This window comes from Puma concolor, chromosome D4, assembly GCF_028749965.1.
Source record: "Puma concolor isolate L17-30 chromosome D4, mPumCon1.1.hap2, whole genome shotgun sequence".
Taxonomy (NCBI): domain Eukaryota; kingdom Metazoa; phylum Chordata; class Mammalia; order Carnivora; family Felidae; genus Puma; species Puma concolor.
The window spans coordinates 82,502,268-82,516,694 of record NC_141679.1 but is presented as its reverse complement, the minus strand read 5'-3'; the positions used below and the strand labels follow the sequence as shown (position 1 = coordinate 82,516,694).

General features: G+C 39.0%; 1 protein-coding gene across 1 annotated transcript; it reads right to left on the bottom strand.

Annotated features, from left to right (window-relative positions):
* Positions 1 to 10,914: 10,914 nt before the first annotated feature.
* Positions 10,915 to 11,847, bottom strand: LOC112871731 (olfactory receptor 1M1-like). Its single transcript, XM_025934764.1, has one exon. It carries the CDS (start codon positions 11,845 to 11,847, stop codon positions 10,915 to 10,917), a length of 933 nt encoding a protein of 310 aa, XP_025790549.1.
* Positions 11,848 to 14,427: the final 2,580 nt, after the last annotated feature.

Sequence of the window (14,427 nt, the reverse complement as noted above, 5' to 3'; positions counted from 1 at the left end):
TCCATCACATATTTTCTCTTTCACTCAGGAAAATTTCCCTGAAAGGAAATACTCTTGACTGTGTAAATCATTTGGGCTCTTTGTGTTTGTTTGTTTGTTTGTGGCTAGGTTTTCATAAGGGAAGGGAGAGTCCATGAAGACATAGCATGTGTGAGGGTAGCATAAGGAAGAGGCACTATGAAAGGAAAGAAAGAGAAAAAGGGAAGAAAGAGTCAAAGACAAACCTCACGATGTGCACACTGCTGCAAAGGATCCAGTTTGGGAAAGGTGCTCATCCCTCCAGAAATCGCAGAGAGCCTAGAGAGGAATTGCCTGAACTGCTCAGAAACTGCTGTTGGGTATGCAGTCCCGAGTGCAGAGACTTACCTTATTAGGAGCCTCTGACTGGACTGGAGTCGGTTGGGCTTGGCACTTCCTTCCTCCCTCAGGCAGCATGTGTCATGATGTCTTGTTCTGACAGTGGCACAGAGCTATCCACTCCAGGAGGACAGAGGAAGTTGCCCAACCTAGAAGAGAGGAAGGCATCAGGAAGGAGTTGAAGAGGAAGAGCAGCCAGCCTTGTGGGGGTGCTTCTGCTGGTCAGGGGCAGGAAGGCATGTCTGGGAAAGGGACTGGAAGGTTTTATCCATGCTTCTACATGATTCCATGGTTCTCACTGGCACAGAGCCCCAAGTGTGTCATCGTCCAAATTTGCTGCCATCTCTGGGGAATGGGGCTAACAAGGCAGTTCTTCCAATATTAGCGTCAGTGACTGCCTGTGGTTTGGCATATGATCCTGGGAGAGTGGCCAGGACCTGAGAGATCAGCCTGGACATGAGGTTCTCTGACAAGGGCTCCAAAATTGGACTCTGAGAAGAAAGCCCACAAAAACTTAGATATGGTCAAGGCGTGGATGGGGTGTCTCACTACCCTGAATACTTAAAAATGTAGCCTCTTGTTTTATATTTCATTTAAATGGTACACTCTTATTAAAAAATATTTATCAGTGAATGATGTATCAGGTGAAAAATGAGAGTCTAGGAGTAATTGCTATTAATGTTTTGACATGTACCCATCCAAACACTTTCCTATGCACATATGTACAATTTTGTTTTTACAAAAATGGGATCATTTGTTCTTGAACTTTCTTTGTTTCTCTCATCAATATATCCTAGATGTTCTATGTCACCATCGGGCCTACATTGTTGTTGTTATTTAAAAGACTTTTTAAATGTTTACTTTTGAGAGAGAGAGACAGGCAGAGTGTGAGCAGGGGAGGGGCAGAGAGAGAGGGAGACACAGAAGCAGAAGTAGACTTCAGGCTCTGTGCTGTCAGCACAGAGCCCAACATGGGGCTCGAACACACAGATTGCAAGATCATGACCTAAACCAAAGTCAGACACTTACTGATTGAGCCACCCAGGTACCCTATTACCTCCTTATTTTTAAAAATATTTAATACGTTATTAGATGGACCACAAATTATTGTAGTCCTTACTCATGCCATGTATCTCATTTTTGGGGGCACTATTAAAAAAGCAATGCTACATGGACATTCCTTTACAGATATCTTTGTGTACATATATTTTTCTAGAAATGGAAGTGCTAGATGAAAGTATATGTGAATTTTTAATTTCAGTTGGTACTATAAGATTGTCCTTCAAAAAGTTGCAGCCCATTTATACAGCCTCCAAGAGCATATGAAAGTGTCCTTTTCCACACAGCCTAACACACTGTATGCAAACTCTTTACTGTCTCCCAGTCTGATGATGGAAAAAGAAACAATACTTTATTGTAGCTTTACTTTTTATTTTTCTAATTTCTGAGGGAACTTTTTTTGTATTGTTTTTGACAGTTTTAGGGTTTCTCTTCTTTGAGTTTTCCAACTGTATCCTTGCCCATTTTTTTCTCTGTGGTTGCTCTGAGTTTATTATGAATTTGTAGGGATTATAGTGTGCTTAAATATTCTGTTATGTTTTCCTTCTTGATCTAACTCATAACTGTCTAACTGTTCTTAGTATGCAGCGTGGATAGATATTTTCCCTTCTATGTATGCTCTCTCCATTCTGGGAACAACACAAGTCATTCATTTCCCTAGAAACAGAAATGGGACATTCTTATCAGCTCTCATGTCAGCCTGTTCTCAAACATCTGAAATTCACATGGACACAGACATCATTGAATGCACATAGTTGGCAATCATAATAGGTAACATATGTTGAGTATATACTATGTGTCAGGCATTTAAAGTGCTCAGATGCAAGTGATGAATCACTAAATTCTATTCCTGAAATCATTATTACTGTATATGTTAACTAATTGGGATTTCAATTAAAAAAAAAAAGTTTATAGAATGGAAAACCAAATCAAACCAAAACAAAACAAAACAAAAAAACAAAAAATAAAGTACTCAGATGCTTTTGTGTCAGTTAATCCTCTCAAGGGCCATATGAGTTACCTCGATATTCATTGTGGCATTATTCACCATAGCCAAGATATGGAAACAACCTAAGTGTTGTCACCAGATGAAAGGGTAAAAAAAACATATGGTATCTATACACCCAATGGAATATTACTGAGCCATACAAAAGAAGGAAATCCTTCCATTTGTGACAACATGGATTAAGCTTGAGGGTATTACGCTGAGTGAAAAAAAGACAGAGAATACAACTACTATGTGATCTTGCTTATATATGGAATCTAAAAAAGCCAAACTCATAGAAACCAAGAGTAGATTGGTGGTTTCCAGGGGCTGTGGCAGGGGTGGTGGAAAGAAATGGGGAGAAGTTGGTCAAAATGTATACATTTCCAGTTATTAAGAAGAGTAAGTTCTAGGGATATAATGTTCAGCATGGTGACTATAGCTAACAATACTGTATTGTTATTGTCATTGTATCGTTTAAAATATACACGAGTTGTTGTGTATTTTAAAGTTGCTAAAAGTGCAGATTTTAAGTATCCCCCCCACACACACAAAAGGCAACTATATGAAATAGTGGATATATAAACCTTACTGTGGTAATCATTTCACAATGTATATGTATACCAAGTTATCAAATTCTACACCTTAAACTTACACAGAGTTGTAGGTCAATTATATCTCAATGAGTCTGGAAAAAATAAACAATAAAAAAGCTTTTAATGGGAACAATTAAATTATAGTGTTTGGGCACAGATGTGTATGTGGTCAAATTAAAAGGGAAATCAAGGAAGTAATTAACATAAAAAGTAAGAATAGTGGTATTTTCATAGGAGAGAGAGAATAGCACTTTGAAAGAGGCACAAAGGCAATTTCTGGAAAGCTGGCAATGATCTATTTCCTGAACAGGCAGTAGATACCTATGGTTTGCCTTGTGAGAAATCATCAAAGTGTAAAAACAAAAATTAGAAATTAAAATAAATTTTTAAAAATTTCAAAAAAGTTTAAATAAACATTCCAAATAGAACTCACTCACTTATTCATTAATTTCTATATTTATTTCTTCACTCTTTTATTTAGCTAAATCCTATGGGATGCAGGAATGGAATAAGACAGAGCTCCTCCTTTCATAGAACTTAAAAGTGTAGAAGACGTTATATACTAGACTACAAGTGCCATGAAGTCAGGGGCAAGGTGTGCTTTGTTCTTCACCCAGTCCCAGTGTCAAATGGAGTGTCAGACACCTCATAGAAACTTAGTACATATTTGTAGAATGGGTGGAGGAATAAGTAAGTAATTTCTGAGGAAATTACTTATTGAAATACTATTGAGATAAGTGCATTGAAAGAGAAATGGGGATCAGTTCTAGCAGTTTTTTGATGGAATCTTTTGGGTTTTTCATATGGAGTATCATGTCGTCTGCAAAGAATGAAAATTTGACTTCCTCCTTGCCGATTTGGATGCCTTTTATTTCTTTGTGTTCTCTGATTGCAGAGGCTAAGATTTCCAATACTATGTTGAATAGCAGTGGTGAGAGTGGACATCCCTGTCATGTTCTTGACCTTAGGGGGAGCTCTCAGTTTTTCCCCATTGAGGATGATGTTAGCCGTGGGTCTTTCATATATGACTTTTATGATCTCGAGGTATGATCCTTCTACTTTCTTGAGGGTTTTTATCAAGAAACGATGCTGTATTTTGTCAAATGCTTTCTCTGCATCTATTGAGAGAATCATGTGGTTCTTGTCCTTTCTTTTATTGATGTGATGTATCACATTGATTTGTAGATATTGAATCAGCCCTTCATCCCAGGTATAAATCCCATTTGATCATGGTGAATAATTATTTTAATGTATCATTGGATCCAGTTGGCTAGTATCTTGTTGAGGATTTTTGCATCCATGTTCATCAGGGAAATTGGTGTGTAGTTCTCCTTTTTAGTGGGGTCTTTGACTGGTTTTGGAATCAAGGTAATGCTGGCTTCATAGAAGGAGTTTGGAAGGTTTCCTTCCATTTCTATTTTTCGAACAGCTTCAAGAGAACAGGTATTAGTTCTTCCTTAAATGTTTGGTAGAATTCCCCTGGAAAGTCATCTGACCCTGGACTCTTGTTTTTTGGCAGATTTTTGATTACTAATTTGATTTCCTTACTGGTTATGGGTCTGTTCACATTTTCTATTTTTTCCTGTTTCAGTTTTGGTAGTGTATATGTTTGTAGGAATTTGTCCATTTCTTCCAGATTGCCCATTTTATTGGCATATAATTGCTCATAATATTCTCTTGTTATTGTTTTTATTTCTGCTGTGTTGGTTGTGATCTCTCCTCTTTCTTCTTGATTTTGTTTATTTGGATACTTTCCTTTTTCTTTTTGATCAAACTGGCTAGGTGTTTATCAATTTTGTTAATTCTTTCAGAGAACCAGCTTCTGGTTTCATTGATCTGTTCTACTGGTTTTTTTTGTTTTTGTTTTTTTTTTTTTAGTTTTGACAGCATTGATTTATGCTCTAATTGTTATTATTTTCTGTCTTCTGCTGGTTTGGGATTTTATTTGCTGTTATTTTTCCAGCTCCTTAAGGCATAAGGTTAGGTTGTGTATCTGAGACCTTTCTTCCTTCTTTAGGAAGGCCTGGATTGCTATATACTTCCTTCTTATGACCACCTTTGCTGCATCCCAGAGGTTTTGGGCTGTGGTGTTATCATTTTTATTGGCTTCCATGTGCTTTTTAATTTCCTCTTTAACTTCTTGGTTGGCCCATTCATTCTTTAGTAGGATATTCTTTAGTCTCCAAGTATTTGTTATCTTTCCAAATTTTTTCTTGTGGTTGATTTCTAATTTCATAGCATTGTGGTCTGAAAATGTGCATGGTATGATCTCAATCTTTTTGTACTTGTTGAGGGCTGATTTGTGTCCCAGTATGTGATCTATTCTAGAAAATGTTCCATGTGTACTGGAGAAGAATGCATATTTTGTTGCTTTAGGATGAAATGTTCTGAATGTATCTGTTAAGTTCATCTGGTCCAGTGTGTCATTCAAAGCCATTGTTTCCTTGTTGATTTTCTGTTTAGATGATCTGTCCATTGTTGTAAGTGGGGTGTTGAAGTCTTCTACTATTATGGTATTATTATCAATGAGTTTATTTTTTTTTCTTTTTTTTTTTTAATTTTTTTTTTCAATGTTTATTTATTTTTGGGACAGAGAGAGACAGAGCATGAACGGGGGAGGGGCAGAGAGAGAGGGAGACACAGAATCGGAAACAGGCTCCAGGCTCTGAGCCATCAGCCCAGAGCCTGATGCGGGGCTCGAACTCACGGACCGCGAGATCGTGACCTGGCTGAAGTCGGACGCTTAACCGACTGCGCCACCCAGGCGCCCCTCAATGAGTTTCTTTAAGTTTGTGATTAATTGATTTATATATTTGGGTACTACCACATTTGGCACATAAATGTTTACAATTGTTAGGTCTTCTTGGTGGATAGACCCTTTAAATATGATATAATGCCCTTCTTCATCTCTTGTTACAGTCTTCATTTTAAAGTCTAGATTGTCTGATATAAGTATGGCTACTTCAGCTTTCTTTTGTCGACCTTTAGCATGATAGATGGTTTTCTATCCCCTTACTTTCAATCTGAAGGTATCTTTAGGTCTAAAATGGGTCTCTTGTAAACAGCATATAGATGGATCTTGTTTTATTATCCAGTCTGTTACCCTATGTCTTTTTTTTAATATTTATTTATTTTGGGGAGACAGAGAGAGCTAATGCAAGCAGGGGAGGGGCAGACACACACACACACACACACACACACACACACACACACACACACACAGAATCTGAAGCAGGCTCCAGGCTATGAGCTGTTAGCACAGAGCCTGATGCAGGGCTTGAACCCACGAAGTGTGGGATCATGACCTGGGCTGAAGTCGGATGCTTAACCAACTGAGCCACCCAGGCACCCCAACGCTATGTCTTTTTATTGGATCATTTAGTCTATTGATGTTTAGAGTGAGTACTGACAAATAGGAATTTATTGCCATTATGTTTCTTCTAGAGTTGGAGTTTCTGGTGGTGTTCTCTGGTCCTTTCTAGTCTATATTTCTTTTGGTCTTTTTTTTCCTGTCTTTTCTCCCTTCAGAGAGTCCCCCTTAAAATTTGCAGGGCTGGTTTAGTGGTCACATACTCCTTTAATTTTTTGTTTTTCTGGGAACTTTTTATCTCTCCTTCTATTTTGAATGACAGCCTTGCTGGATAAAGAATTCTTGGCTGCATATTTTTCCAGTTCAACACATTGAATATATCCTGCCACTCCTTTCTGGCCTGCCAAGTTTCTGTGGATAGGTCTGCTGCAAACCTCATCTGTCTTACCTTGTAGGTTAAGGACTGTTTTTCCCTTGCTGCTTTCATGATTCTGTCTTTGCCTGAGTATTTTGTGAATTTGACTATAATATGCCTTGTTGATGGTCAGTTTTTGTTGAATCTAATGGGGGTCCTCTGTGCTTCTTGGAATTTGATGTCTGTCTTTCCCCAGGTTAGGAACGTTTCCCATTATGATTTGCTCACATAACCCTTTTACCCACTTTTCTCTCTCTTCCTCTTCTGGAACCCCTGTGATTCTGATGTTGTTCCTTTTTAATGAGTCACTGATTTCTCTAATTCTTAAATCATGCTCTTTTGCCTTAGTCTCCCTCGTTTTTCTGCTTCATTATTCTCCATAAGTTTGTCCAATATATCACTGATTCGCTGGTCTGCCTCATCCATCCTTTCTGCTGTGGCATCCATTGAAGATGGATGCCATTTTTTATTTCATCCTGAGTAGCTTTTACTTCTTTTATCTCTGCAGAAAGGGATTTGAATCTATTTTCAACCCCAGTTAGTATTCTTATTATCGTGATTCTAAATTCTGGTTCAGACATCTTGCTTGTATCTGTGTTGACTAAGTCCCTGGCTGTCATTTCTTCCTGCTCCTTCTTTTGGGATGAATTCCTTGTTTCGTCATTTTGAAGGAAGAAAAGGAATTAATAAGGTAAAAAATAATTAAAATTAAAAACAACACCCCCCCCCCACATAAAAATCAAATAAATGATGCTAGATCCTAGGTGTGTTTTGGTCTGGTTTTTGAAAGGAGTTTGAAAGATTAGTGAAAAAAGGGGGAAAAAAGAAAACACGAGAAAAACAAGAAAAAGGAAAAAAGGAAAATGTTTGAAAATTTTAAAAAATGAATACAATGAAATTGAATAAAATGAAATGATGGAACTAAAAAGAAATGAAAAAGAGAAAAAAAAGAAAATTGTATAGATGGACCAGCGAACAGAGTGAAATACAATGGAAATTGCATTGTTTTCCCCTATAAGTCAAACTATGAACCACTTTATAGTCCATAAACTAAGTAGGCAGAGAGACTTATGGTGTTCCTGAAGAGCAAGGTTGGCCCAATTGGGCGGGGCTTAGTGTAAAGGCTCCATTCTCCACTAGATGGCACTGCTTAGCTTACTGGGGTGGATTGTTGTGGCACTTGTAGGTGTGTATGCGCATGCACGGGAGGGGTGAAAATGGCATCACCCAGCTACCCAGTCTCTAGTATCAGAACTCTGTTCTCCCTGATCAGCAATCATGCACCTTTCCTTTTTCTCTGGCTTCCATCCACTCCCCGCTTTTACACTGTCCATGACCAAGCTGTCAGGTTGCCAGGTGGCACCTCCCTCCTGAGTTTTATCTCAGATACAGCTGTGTTTCCCAACCCCTCACTTCTGAGGGATTGTGGCTTTGACCTGCTCAGATCTTCTGGGGGAGAGTCTCACCAAGCAATGGCTGGGTGCCAGCCACACCTAGGAACATTTGTGGGACTATACTGCTGCTGATGCCCAGAGGCTACAACTGGGTGCCAGCCCACCCCAGAAAAAGTTCACATGATCGTGTAGCAGCAGCGTTTCAGGGATTATGGAAAATCACAACACACATCTGGCACCAGTCTTCACCCTTAACGACCTTGTTCCAGCACCAGCAAATGTGGTTGTTCTCCGGGGTCTGCTGGCACCTTTGCCTGTGGATTGGGGGGGAAACACATGCCTCTACCAAATGTCCTCCCAGCAGGGGAACAGCCTCTTCCTGTGTGGCCCAAGGACCCCCACATCTCACTCAGCTCCTGGGGATTTGCCCTTCTCACCAGAGCAGTGCCAGGTATGGAGCTGCGGAGTTTCAGACTCTGCACTCCCCGTTTGTAGAGTCTTAATGGAATTTAAGCCCTCTCCTTTCTCCTTCCTCCTTTTTAGTTCAGTCCCTGTGGCTGTTTCCACTTTTCCACTTTCTCTCCAGCTGCTTTTGGGGGGGGTGCTTTTCCCATATTCTCCCCCCATCTCAGTCCTCTCTCCACAAGCAAAAACAGCTCCCTGCCCTCTGTGGCTTCTCTCTCCCCCCATTCACCTCTCTGTGCCACATACCTACTGAGTTGTGTGGTTCAGGTTGTGCAGATTGTTGTGTTAATCCTCAAATCAGTTTTCTAGCTGTGCAGGATGGTTTAGTGTTGCTCTGGCTGTATTTCATGGACGCGAGATGCAAAAAAAAAAAAACAAAAACAAAAAAAAACTTCTATGCTGTTCTGCCATCTTGGCTCCTCCCCCCAGAGCAACAACTATTATAAAGTATATGATTCAATTGGCTGACTGATTAATCAGCAGGGGAGGGGTCAAGCTGACAAGACCTACAACAATGCCAAAAGCAGCTATGAAAACAGCAGCAGCTGTGTGACAACAGGGGCAACAGCTATTTTTTGAGTCCCTTCTGTCTGTTAGATATCATGCTAAGCACTTTAATTACATTTTTTCATTTATTTGTTATTTTTCAAAATTATAAAAACTCATATTATTACCTCATTATTTCAAACAAGGAGATCCAGCGGTGTTAAATAACTTACTGTAGAGTCACCTGGCTCCTATGTGCTGGGGCTATGATTTTCAGATTGTTGGAGGTGTTTGGGGGAGCCCAATAAATGGGCTACTACTTTCCCAGTTGGGTTCTAAATCAATTAATGAATAAGACAAGGACAAAGAACAGACAGGAGCCAAATCACCACTTTACTACAGATAATGTCTAGGTTGAAGACATGACTTGAGGTGAGAATCTGCATGCTTTTCTGGCCAACTCCAGAAGCAGGTATTGCTGGATTAGGGAGAATTCCCAGGTGTATAAGTGGCTGCTTTGCTCTTAGAGATACATAGCAGAGCGCATGCTCCCTGTACACAGGGCTGGTTCTCAATAAGAAACAGGGATGGTCTGAACTGAGTGTGCCCAAATTTATGTTCTGGGGAAGGATGAATAAAGGAAGAAAGTGGGCAGTTGTTGTGCAAATTGAATCTCATACACTTGGAGGTACAGGTCAAGCCAGGTGAAGAAATATTCCTCCCAACACTAGTGCACCGTTCCGTGTATATTAAGTCAACCTTTGGTAATCCTTGTGAAGCAAATAGGAATTACATAATTACTGGAAGAATTCTCCTTAATTCATTTTCCACCTCCATCTTCAAAGACCTCCCAAATATTTACCTGAGAAAGCAGTTATCTAGAAGATCCTTCATAAATGACATGAAGATTGGAAACAGGGCTTCCAGAGTGTGAATGATTGAAGGTTGTCCTAACAGACAGAGGGAGGTTCTAAGATTGATCAAGGTAAATAACAGAACTGAAGATTTAGATTCCATAAACATTTATTGAGTATTTACTGTGATCCAAGTAAGCTTATGTATTATTTATTATTTGTTACTCTTATGATATAGGTGTTTTACCAGCTTTAAAGATAAGAAAACCAGAACTCAAAGAGGAAGAATGTTCCCCAAATTACAGAGTGTGAAAGTGGAGGACTTTTGGTCTTGACTAGAAACTTCTGACTTCAAATCTTTAGTTCTTGTCACGATAACATTAAATATTATTGGAGGTGGAGTATATGCCTGTAGAGTCTTAGACCAACACAATTCAATCACTTTATCAGAGACATCAAGCGATTATCCAGCTGTCACACAGTTCATTTATGGCAAAGCCATCCCTGGAACCCAGGACTTAAACTAATGCCCCATTCTGGCATTTCTATAGAACACTGTCTGTAAAGTACCAGATTATTTCCTTTGTATTTCTTGTTACCAGAAATAATGAATCCTATATTCTTGAGCTAAAGGGGTGTTCCATAGTTCTAAGTTGAGCTAAACAAAATTTTGGGCTTTCAGTTTCATTTTATAAGTGTGCAAGTCCCTCCACCCACAGGCTTCTCTTAGCCACCAGTAAAAATAACAAGAGCCATTTTGATAGTGGATAATAAGCTTCTCAGAGCCTGGGCACTTCACAAAGATGATCTAAGGTTACTGACATCACTGGTCCCTCCCTGTCCTCAGTGTTAATCAGTACTTTGAAATATAAACATAACAAACAAAGACGTTTCAGGTTCAGGGAAGCTACAGTGGTTAGACTCTCAGGCAGCCAATTTCAACTCCCAGTTCCGAGCCTTGGATTCAGGACCCTGAGATCCTGAGAAAGAATGTTAGAGTGTTTTTCTTCTGAGTAGTTTTCCTAGCGCCCCCTTCATATCCCTGTTTCTTAGGCTGTAGATGAAGGGGTTCAGCATGGGGGTCACCACTGTGTACATTATTGAGAAGACTCTATTCTTTACACCTGAGGGGGATGATGGAGGACATAAATAGACCCCAATAGCTGTGCTATAAAACAGAGAGACCACAGAGAGGTGGGAGGTGCAGTTGGAGAAGGCCCTTTGCTTACCCTTTGGGGAATTGATTCTTAGGATAGCCAATGCAATATAAAAGTAAGATGTAAGGATGCAGATGAAGGGTCCAATTAGCAATGTTCCTGCCACAAGGATGAGCACCAGGTCATTGACATAAGTACTGGAGCAGGCCAGATTCAGGAGTGGGACAAGATCACAGAAGAAATGGGGGATGATATTGGGGCCACAGAAAGAAAGCCTCGTTACCAGGAAGGTATGCACTAGGGCGTGGAAGGTAGTGACCACCCATGATCCAGCCACTAATAGGACACAGCGTTGGTAGTTCATGATCATGGCATAATGGAGGGGGTGGCTGATGGCCACATAGCGGTCAAGTGCCATCACAGCCAGGAGAAAGTTGTCCAGATCTGCAAATAGGCCAAAGAAATAAAGCTGTGTCAGACACCCACCATAAGAAATCCTTTTACTTCCTGAGCCAATATTATCTAGCATCTTGGGAATTACTGTAGAGATGAAACCAATGTCAGAAAAGGACAGGTTGGCTAGAAAGAGGTACATGGGGGTGTGGAGGTGTAGGTCTGAGGCAATGGCCAGGATGATGAGCAGATTCCCCACCATGGTGACCAGGTACATGCCCAGGAAGAGTCCAAATAGGAGAGGCTGCTGCTGTGGCCACTCAGAGAGGCCCACGAGAAGAAATTCATAGATGTTGGTATGGTTTCTTCTATTCATGCCTGGAATTCTGTATGAAACAAATTTTATTATAAATAGCAAAAAGGTAAAATAATGCTGTAGAAAGTATTTCATATTCCTATTAGAAAAATCATGTGGTTTTGGCAAAGCTCGAATTTATAATTATGCATGTTAAAAAGATAGTTTGGATCAAACTATTTGTAAATTTACAGATTGGTGAGAGCACTTGACCAGCTATCCAGGGCACCTTCAAACTATTCCAGCAGTCTCCATGAAACATGGTTGTACAATGTGAAAAACAAAGTGTACTCTGATTACACAGATCCCATCAGCATATACTATTTTTCTCATTGACGAATAATATAATATAATTAAGTAAATAATGTTTTACTTACATTTAAAAGTTAATTAAAATGAAATGAAATCAATTAATATTATATATAATAATTATAATTATAAACAAGTATATAATCAATTTAAGATTTTTTAAAGGTAAAATTTCAGAACAGCATGTATATTTATAATTCTATCTTAGTTAAAATTAAAACATAAATGTCTTATGTTTTAGTTTATTCAATTCAGGCCCTTTTTAAAGTTCCCAGCTTTAAAAAAAATTTTTTTTAATGTTTATTCAATTTTAAGAGACAGAGAGAGAGAGAGAGCATGAGTGAGGGAGGGAAAGAAAGAGAGGGAGACACAGAATCGGAAGCAGGCTCCAGGCTCTGAGCTGTCAGCACAGAGCCCGACACAGGGCTCAGGCTCACAAACCAAGAGATCATGACCTGAACCGAAGCTGGATGCTTAACTGACTGAATCACCCAGGCACACCTAAAGTTCCCAGCTTTTTTTTTACAGAAGAGGCTGTAGAAGTGCATTCTGTTCCAATTCCCCCCAGCATGTCTAGGAACTATTTGTGCCTTTACTCTGAAAGCTTGATGTCCCTCACTTACCGATTTTTTTTTTTTTGCTGTAAGTGGGCCTCTTATATTTTTTTTTTTTGATTCATATATGGCAAACCTAATTGGAAAGAGTCAAATCCTTAGTTTGCACCCCACCCCAAACTACACCTCAGTTTGTTTCTCACAGAGTTCTGAGAAGAGAGTATCTTGATTTGAGACTTGAATATCTTTCTGTTCCACAGCAGCCACAGTGAGGCTACACGAGGAATCTCATTACTAGATAATTATGGGTTTTGAATTTATCCAATCCATACTCCTGTCTCTAACTTAATGAAAAAGTCAGTGTAACAATAGCTAACACTGGCTGAGCACTAGCCATGTGCCAGCCACTGGATTTTCTTGTGGTAACCCTGTGCAGTGACTCTATGCTTATCTTTATTTTAAAGATGTAGAAACTGAGGTCAGGAGGATGAAGAAAATTGCCAAAGCTACACATTTAGGGTGTGACGTAAAGTTTATCTGAGTCAAAAGTCTAAGTTCTTAGTTCTGCTATGCTGCTTTTCAGGGTTTACTAAATCACTTTCTGACTCTTGTTCAGCTTCCTGCATATTTTCATGAGAAAATGCACCATTAGGGACTTAACAAATAAACTCCTTCATTTATTCATTTCACTTTATCAAGATAAAGTTGGCAGATGAAAACTGTATATATGTAAGGTGTACAGTGTGATGTTTTAATATACATATACATTGTAAAATGATTACTAAAATCAAGTTAATTCACATATCTATCACCTTAGAGAATGTAAATATCCATTCAATTTGGTGGCTACAGTTTTCATGACAAATGAAGATATTGATATTTTTGGCTTGTGCATCAGTCTCTTGTGAGTGTGACTGGTGTGAGTCAGTCCATTTTAATTTAACCCAATGCTTGGATATGATCCAGTTTCTATACATGGAAAGCTAAAGACCTCAGACCATGATTATCACTCTGAGAAGCTCAGATTCTTTTCTTTCTGGTATCTCTGTCTTTTATCACCAACTGCAACCAAGTTGATTCAAGAGCTTAGCAAATAGAAGGAAGTACAGTGATATAATTTGTTGTATTCATTTAGTCGTATCACCTTTATAGTCACAATTAGAAAAATGAATATTTATTCCAATTTTTCACTTTTCTTGCAAAGGAAATCAACCTTTAGAAGCATACAGCCCATCATAAACAGCTCCATTGATTCCAAATGAAAAACAAAAATAAATGAATATTCTCAGAATTCTTCTGATATTCTGGGCAAATAAACTAATAGAACTTAAAACAATTGACTTTTGGGGAAAAGATACATCCTCTGGTTTTGACTTTATTATGACAGATGGTCTAACACCCTGGCTAGTGGTCCAGGCTGTAGGAGAGTGTCATACCCATGTGGGGGCATTTCCTGTACTTCTGAAAATGGAATCCCTACTATATCTATGCACTTAAAACCGCTACAGTAGACTCATTTATTTGTCACCAGGGAAAGTATTTAGGCTGCATAGTGTAAACAAAAAGAAACATTTAGTTGGTACAAAGGAAATTTTGACTCACCTTCTGTATCAAACCCAATAATGAGGCTTTGAGTAGTTCATTTAACCTCTTGGACTTCAGTTTATCCCTCTGTGAAGAAGGATAACTGAATTATGTCATAGGCTGTTGTGAGTCTCCTTATTACCATCAGGACAAC

What these genes read in the sequence shown, in the direction of transcription:
- LOC112871731 (XM_025934764.1), bottom strand. Translation starts at nt 11,847, where the DNA reads ATGAATAGAAGAAACCATACCAACATCTATGAATTTCTTCTCGTGGGC.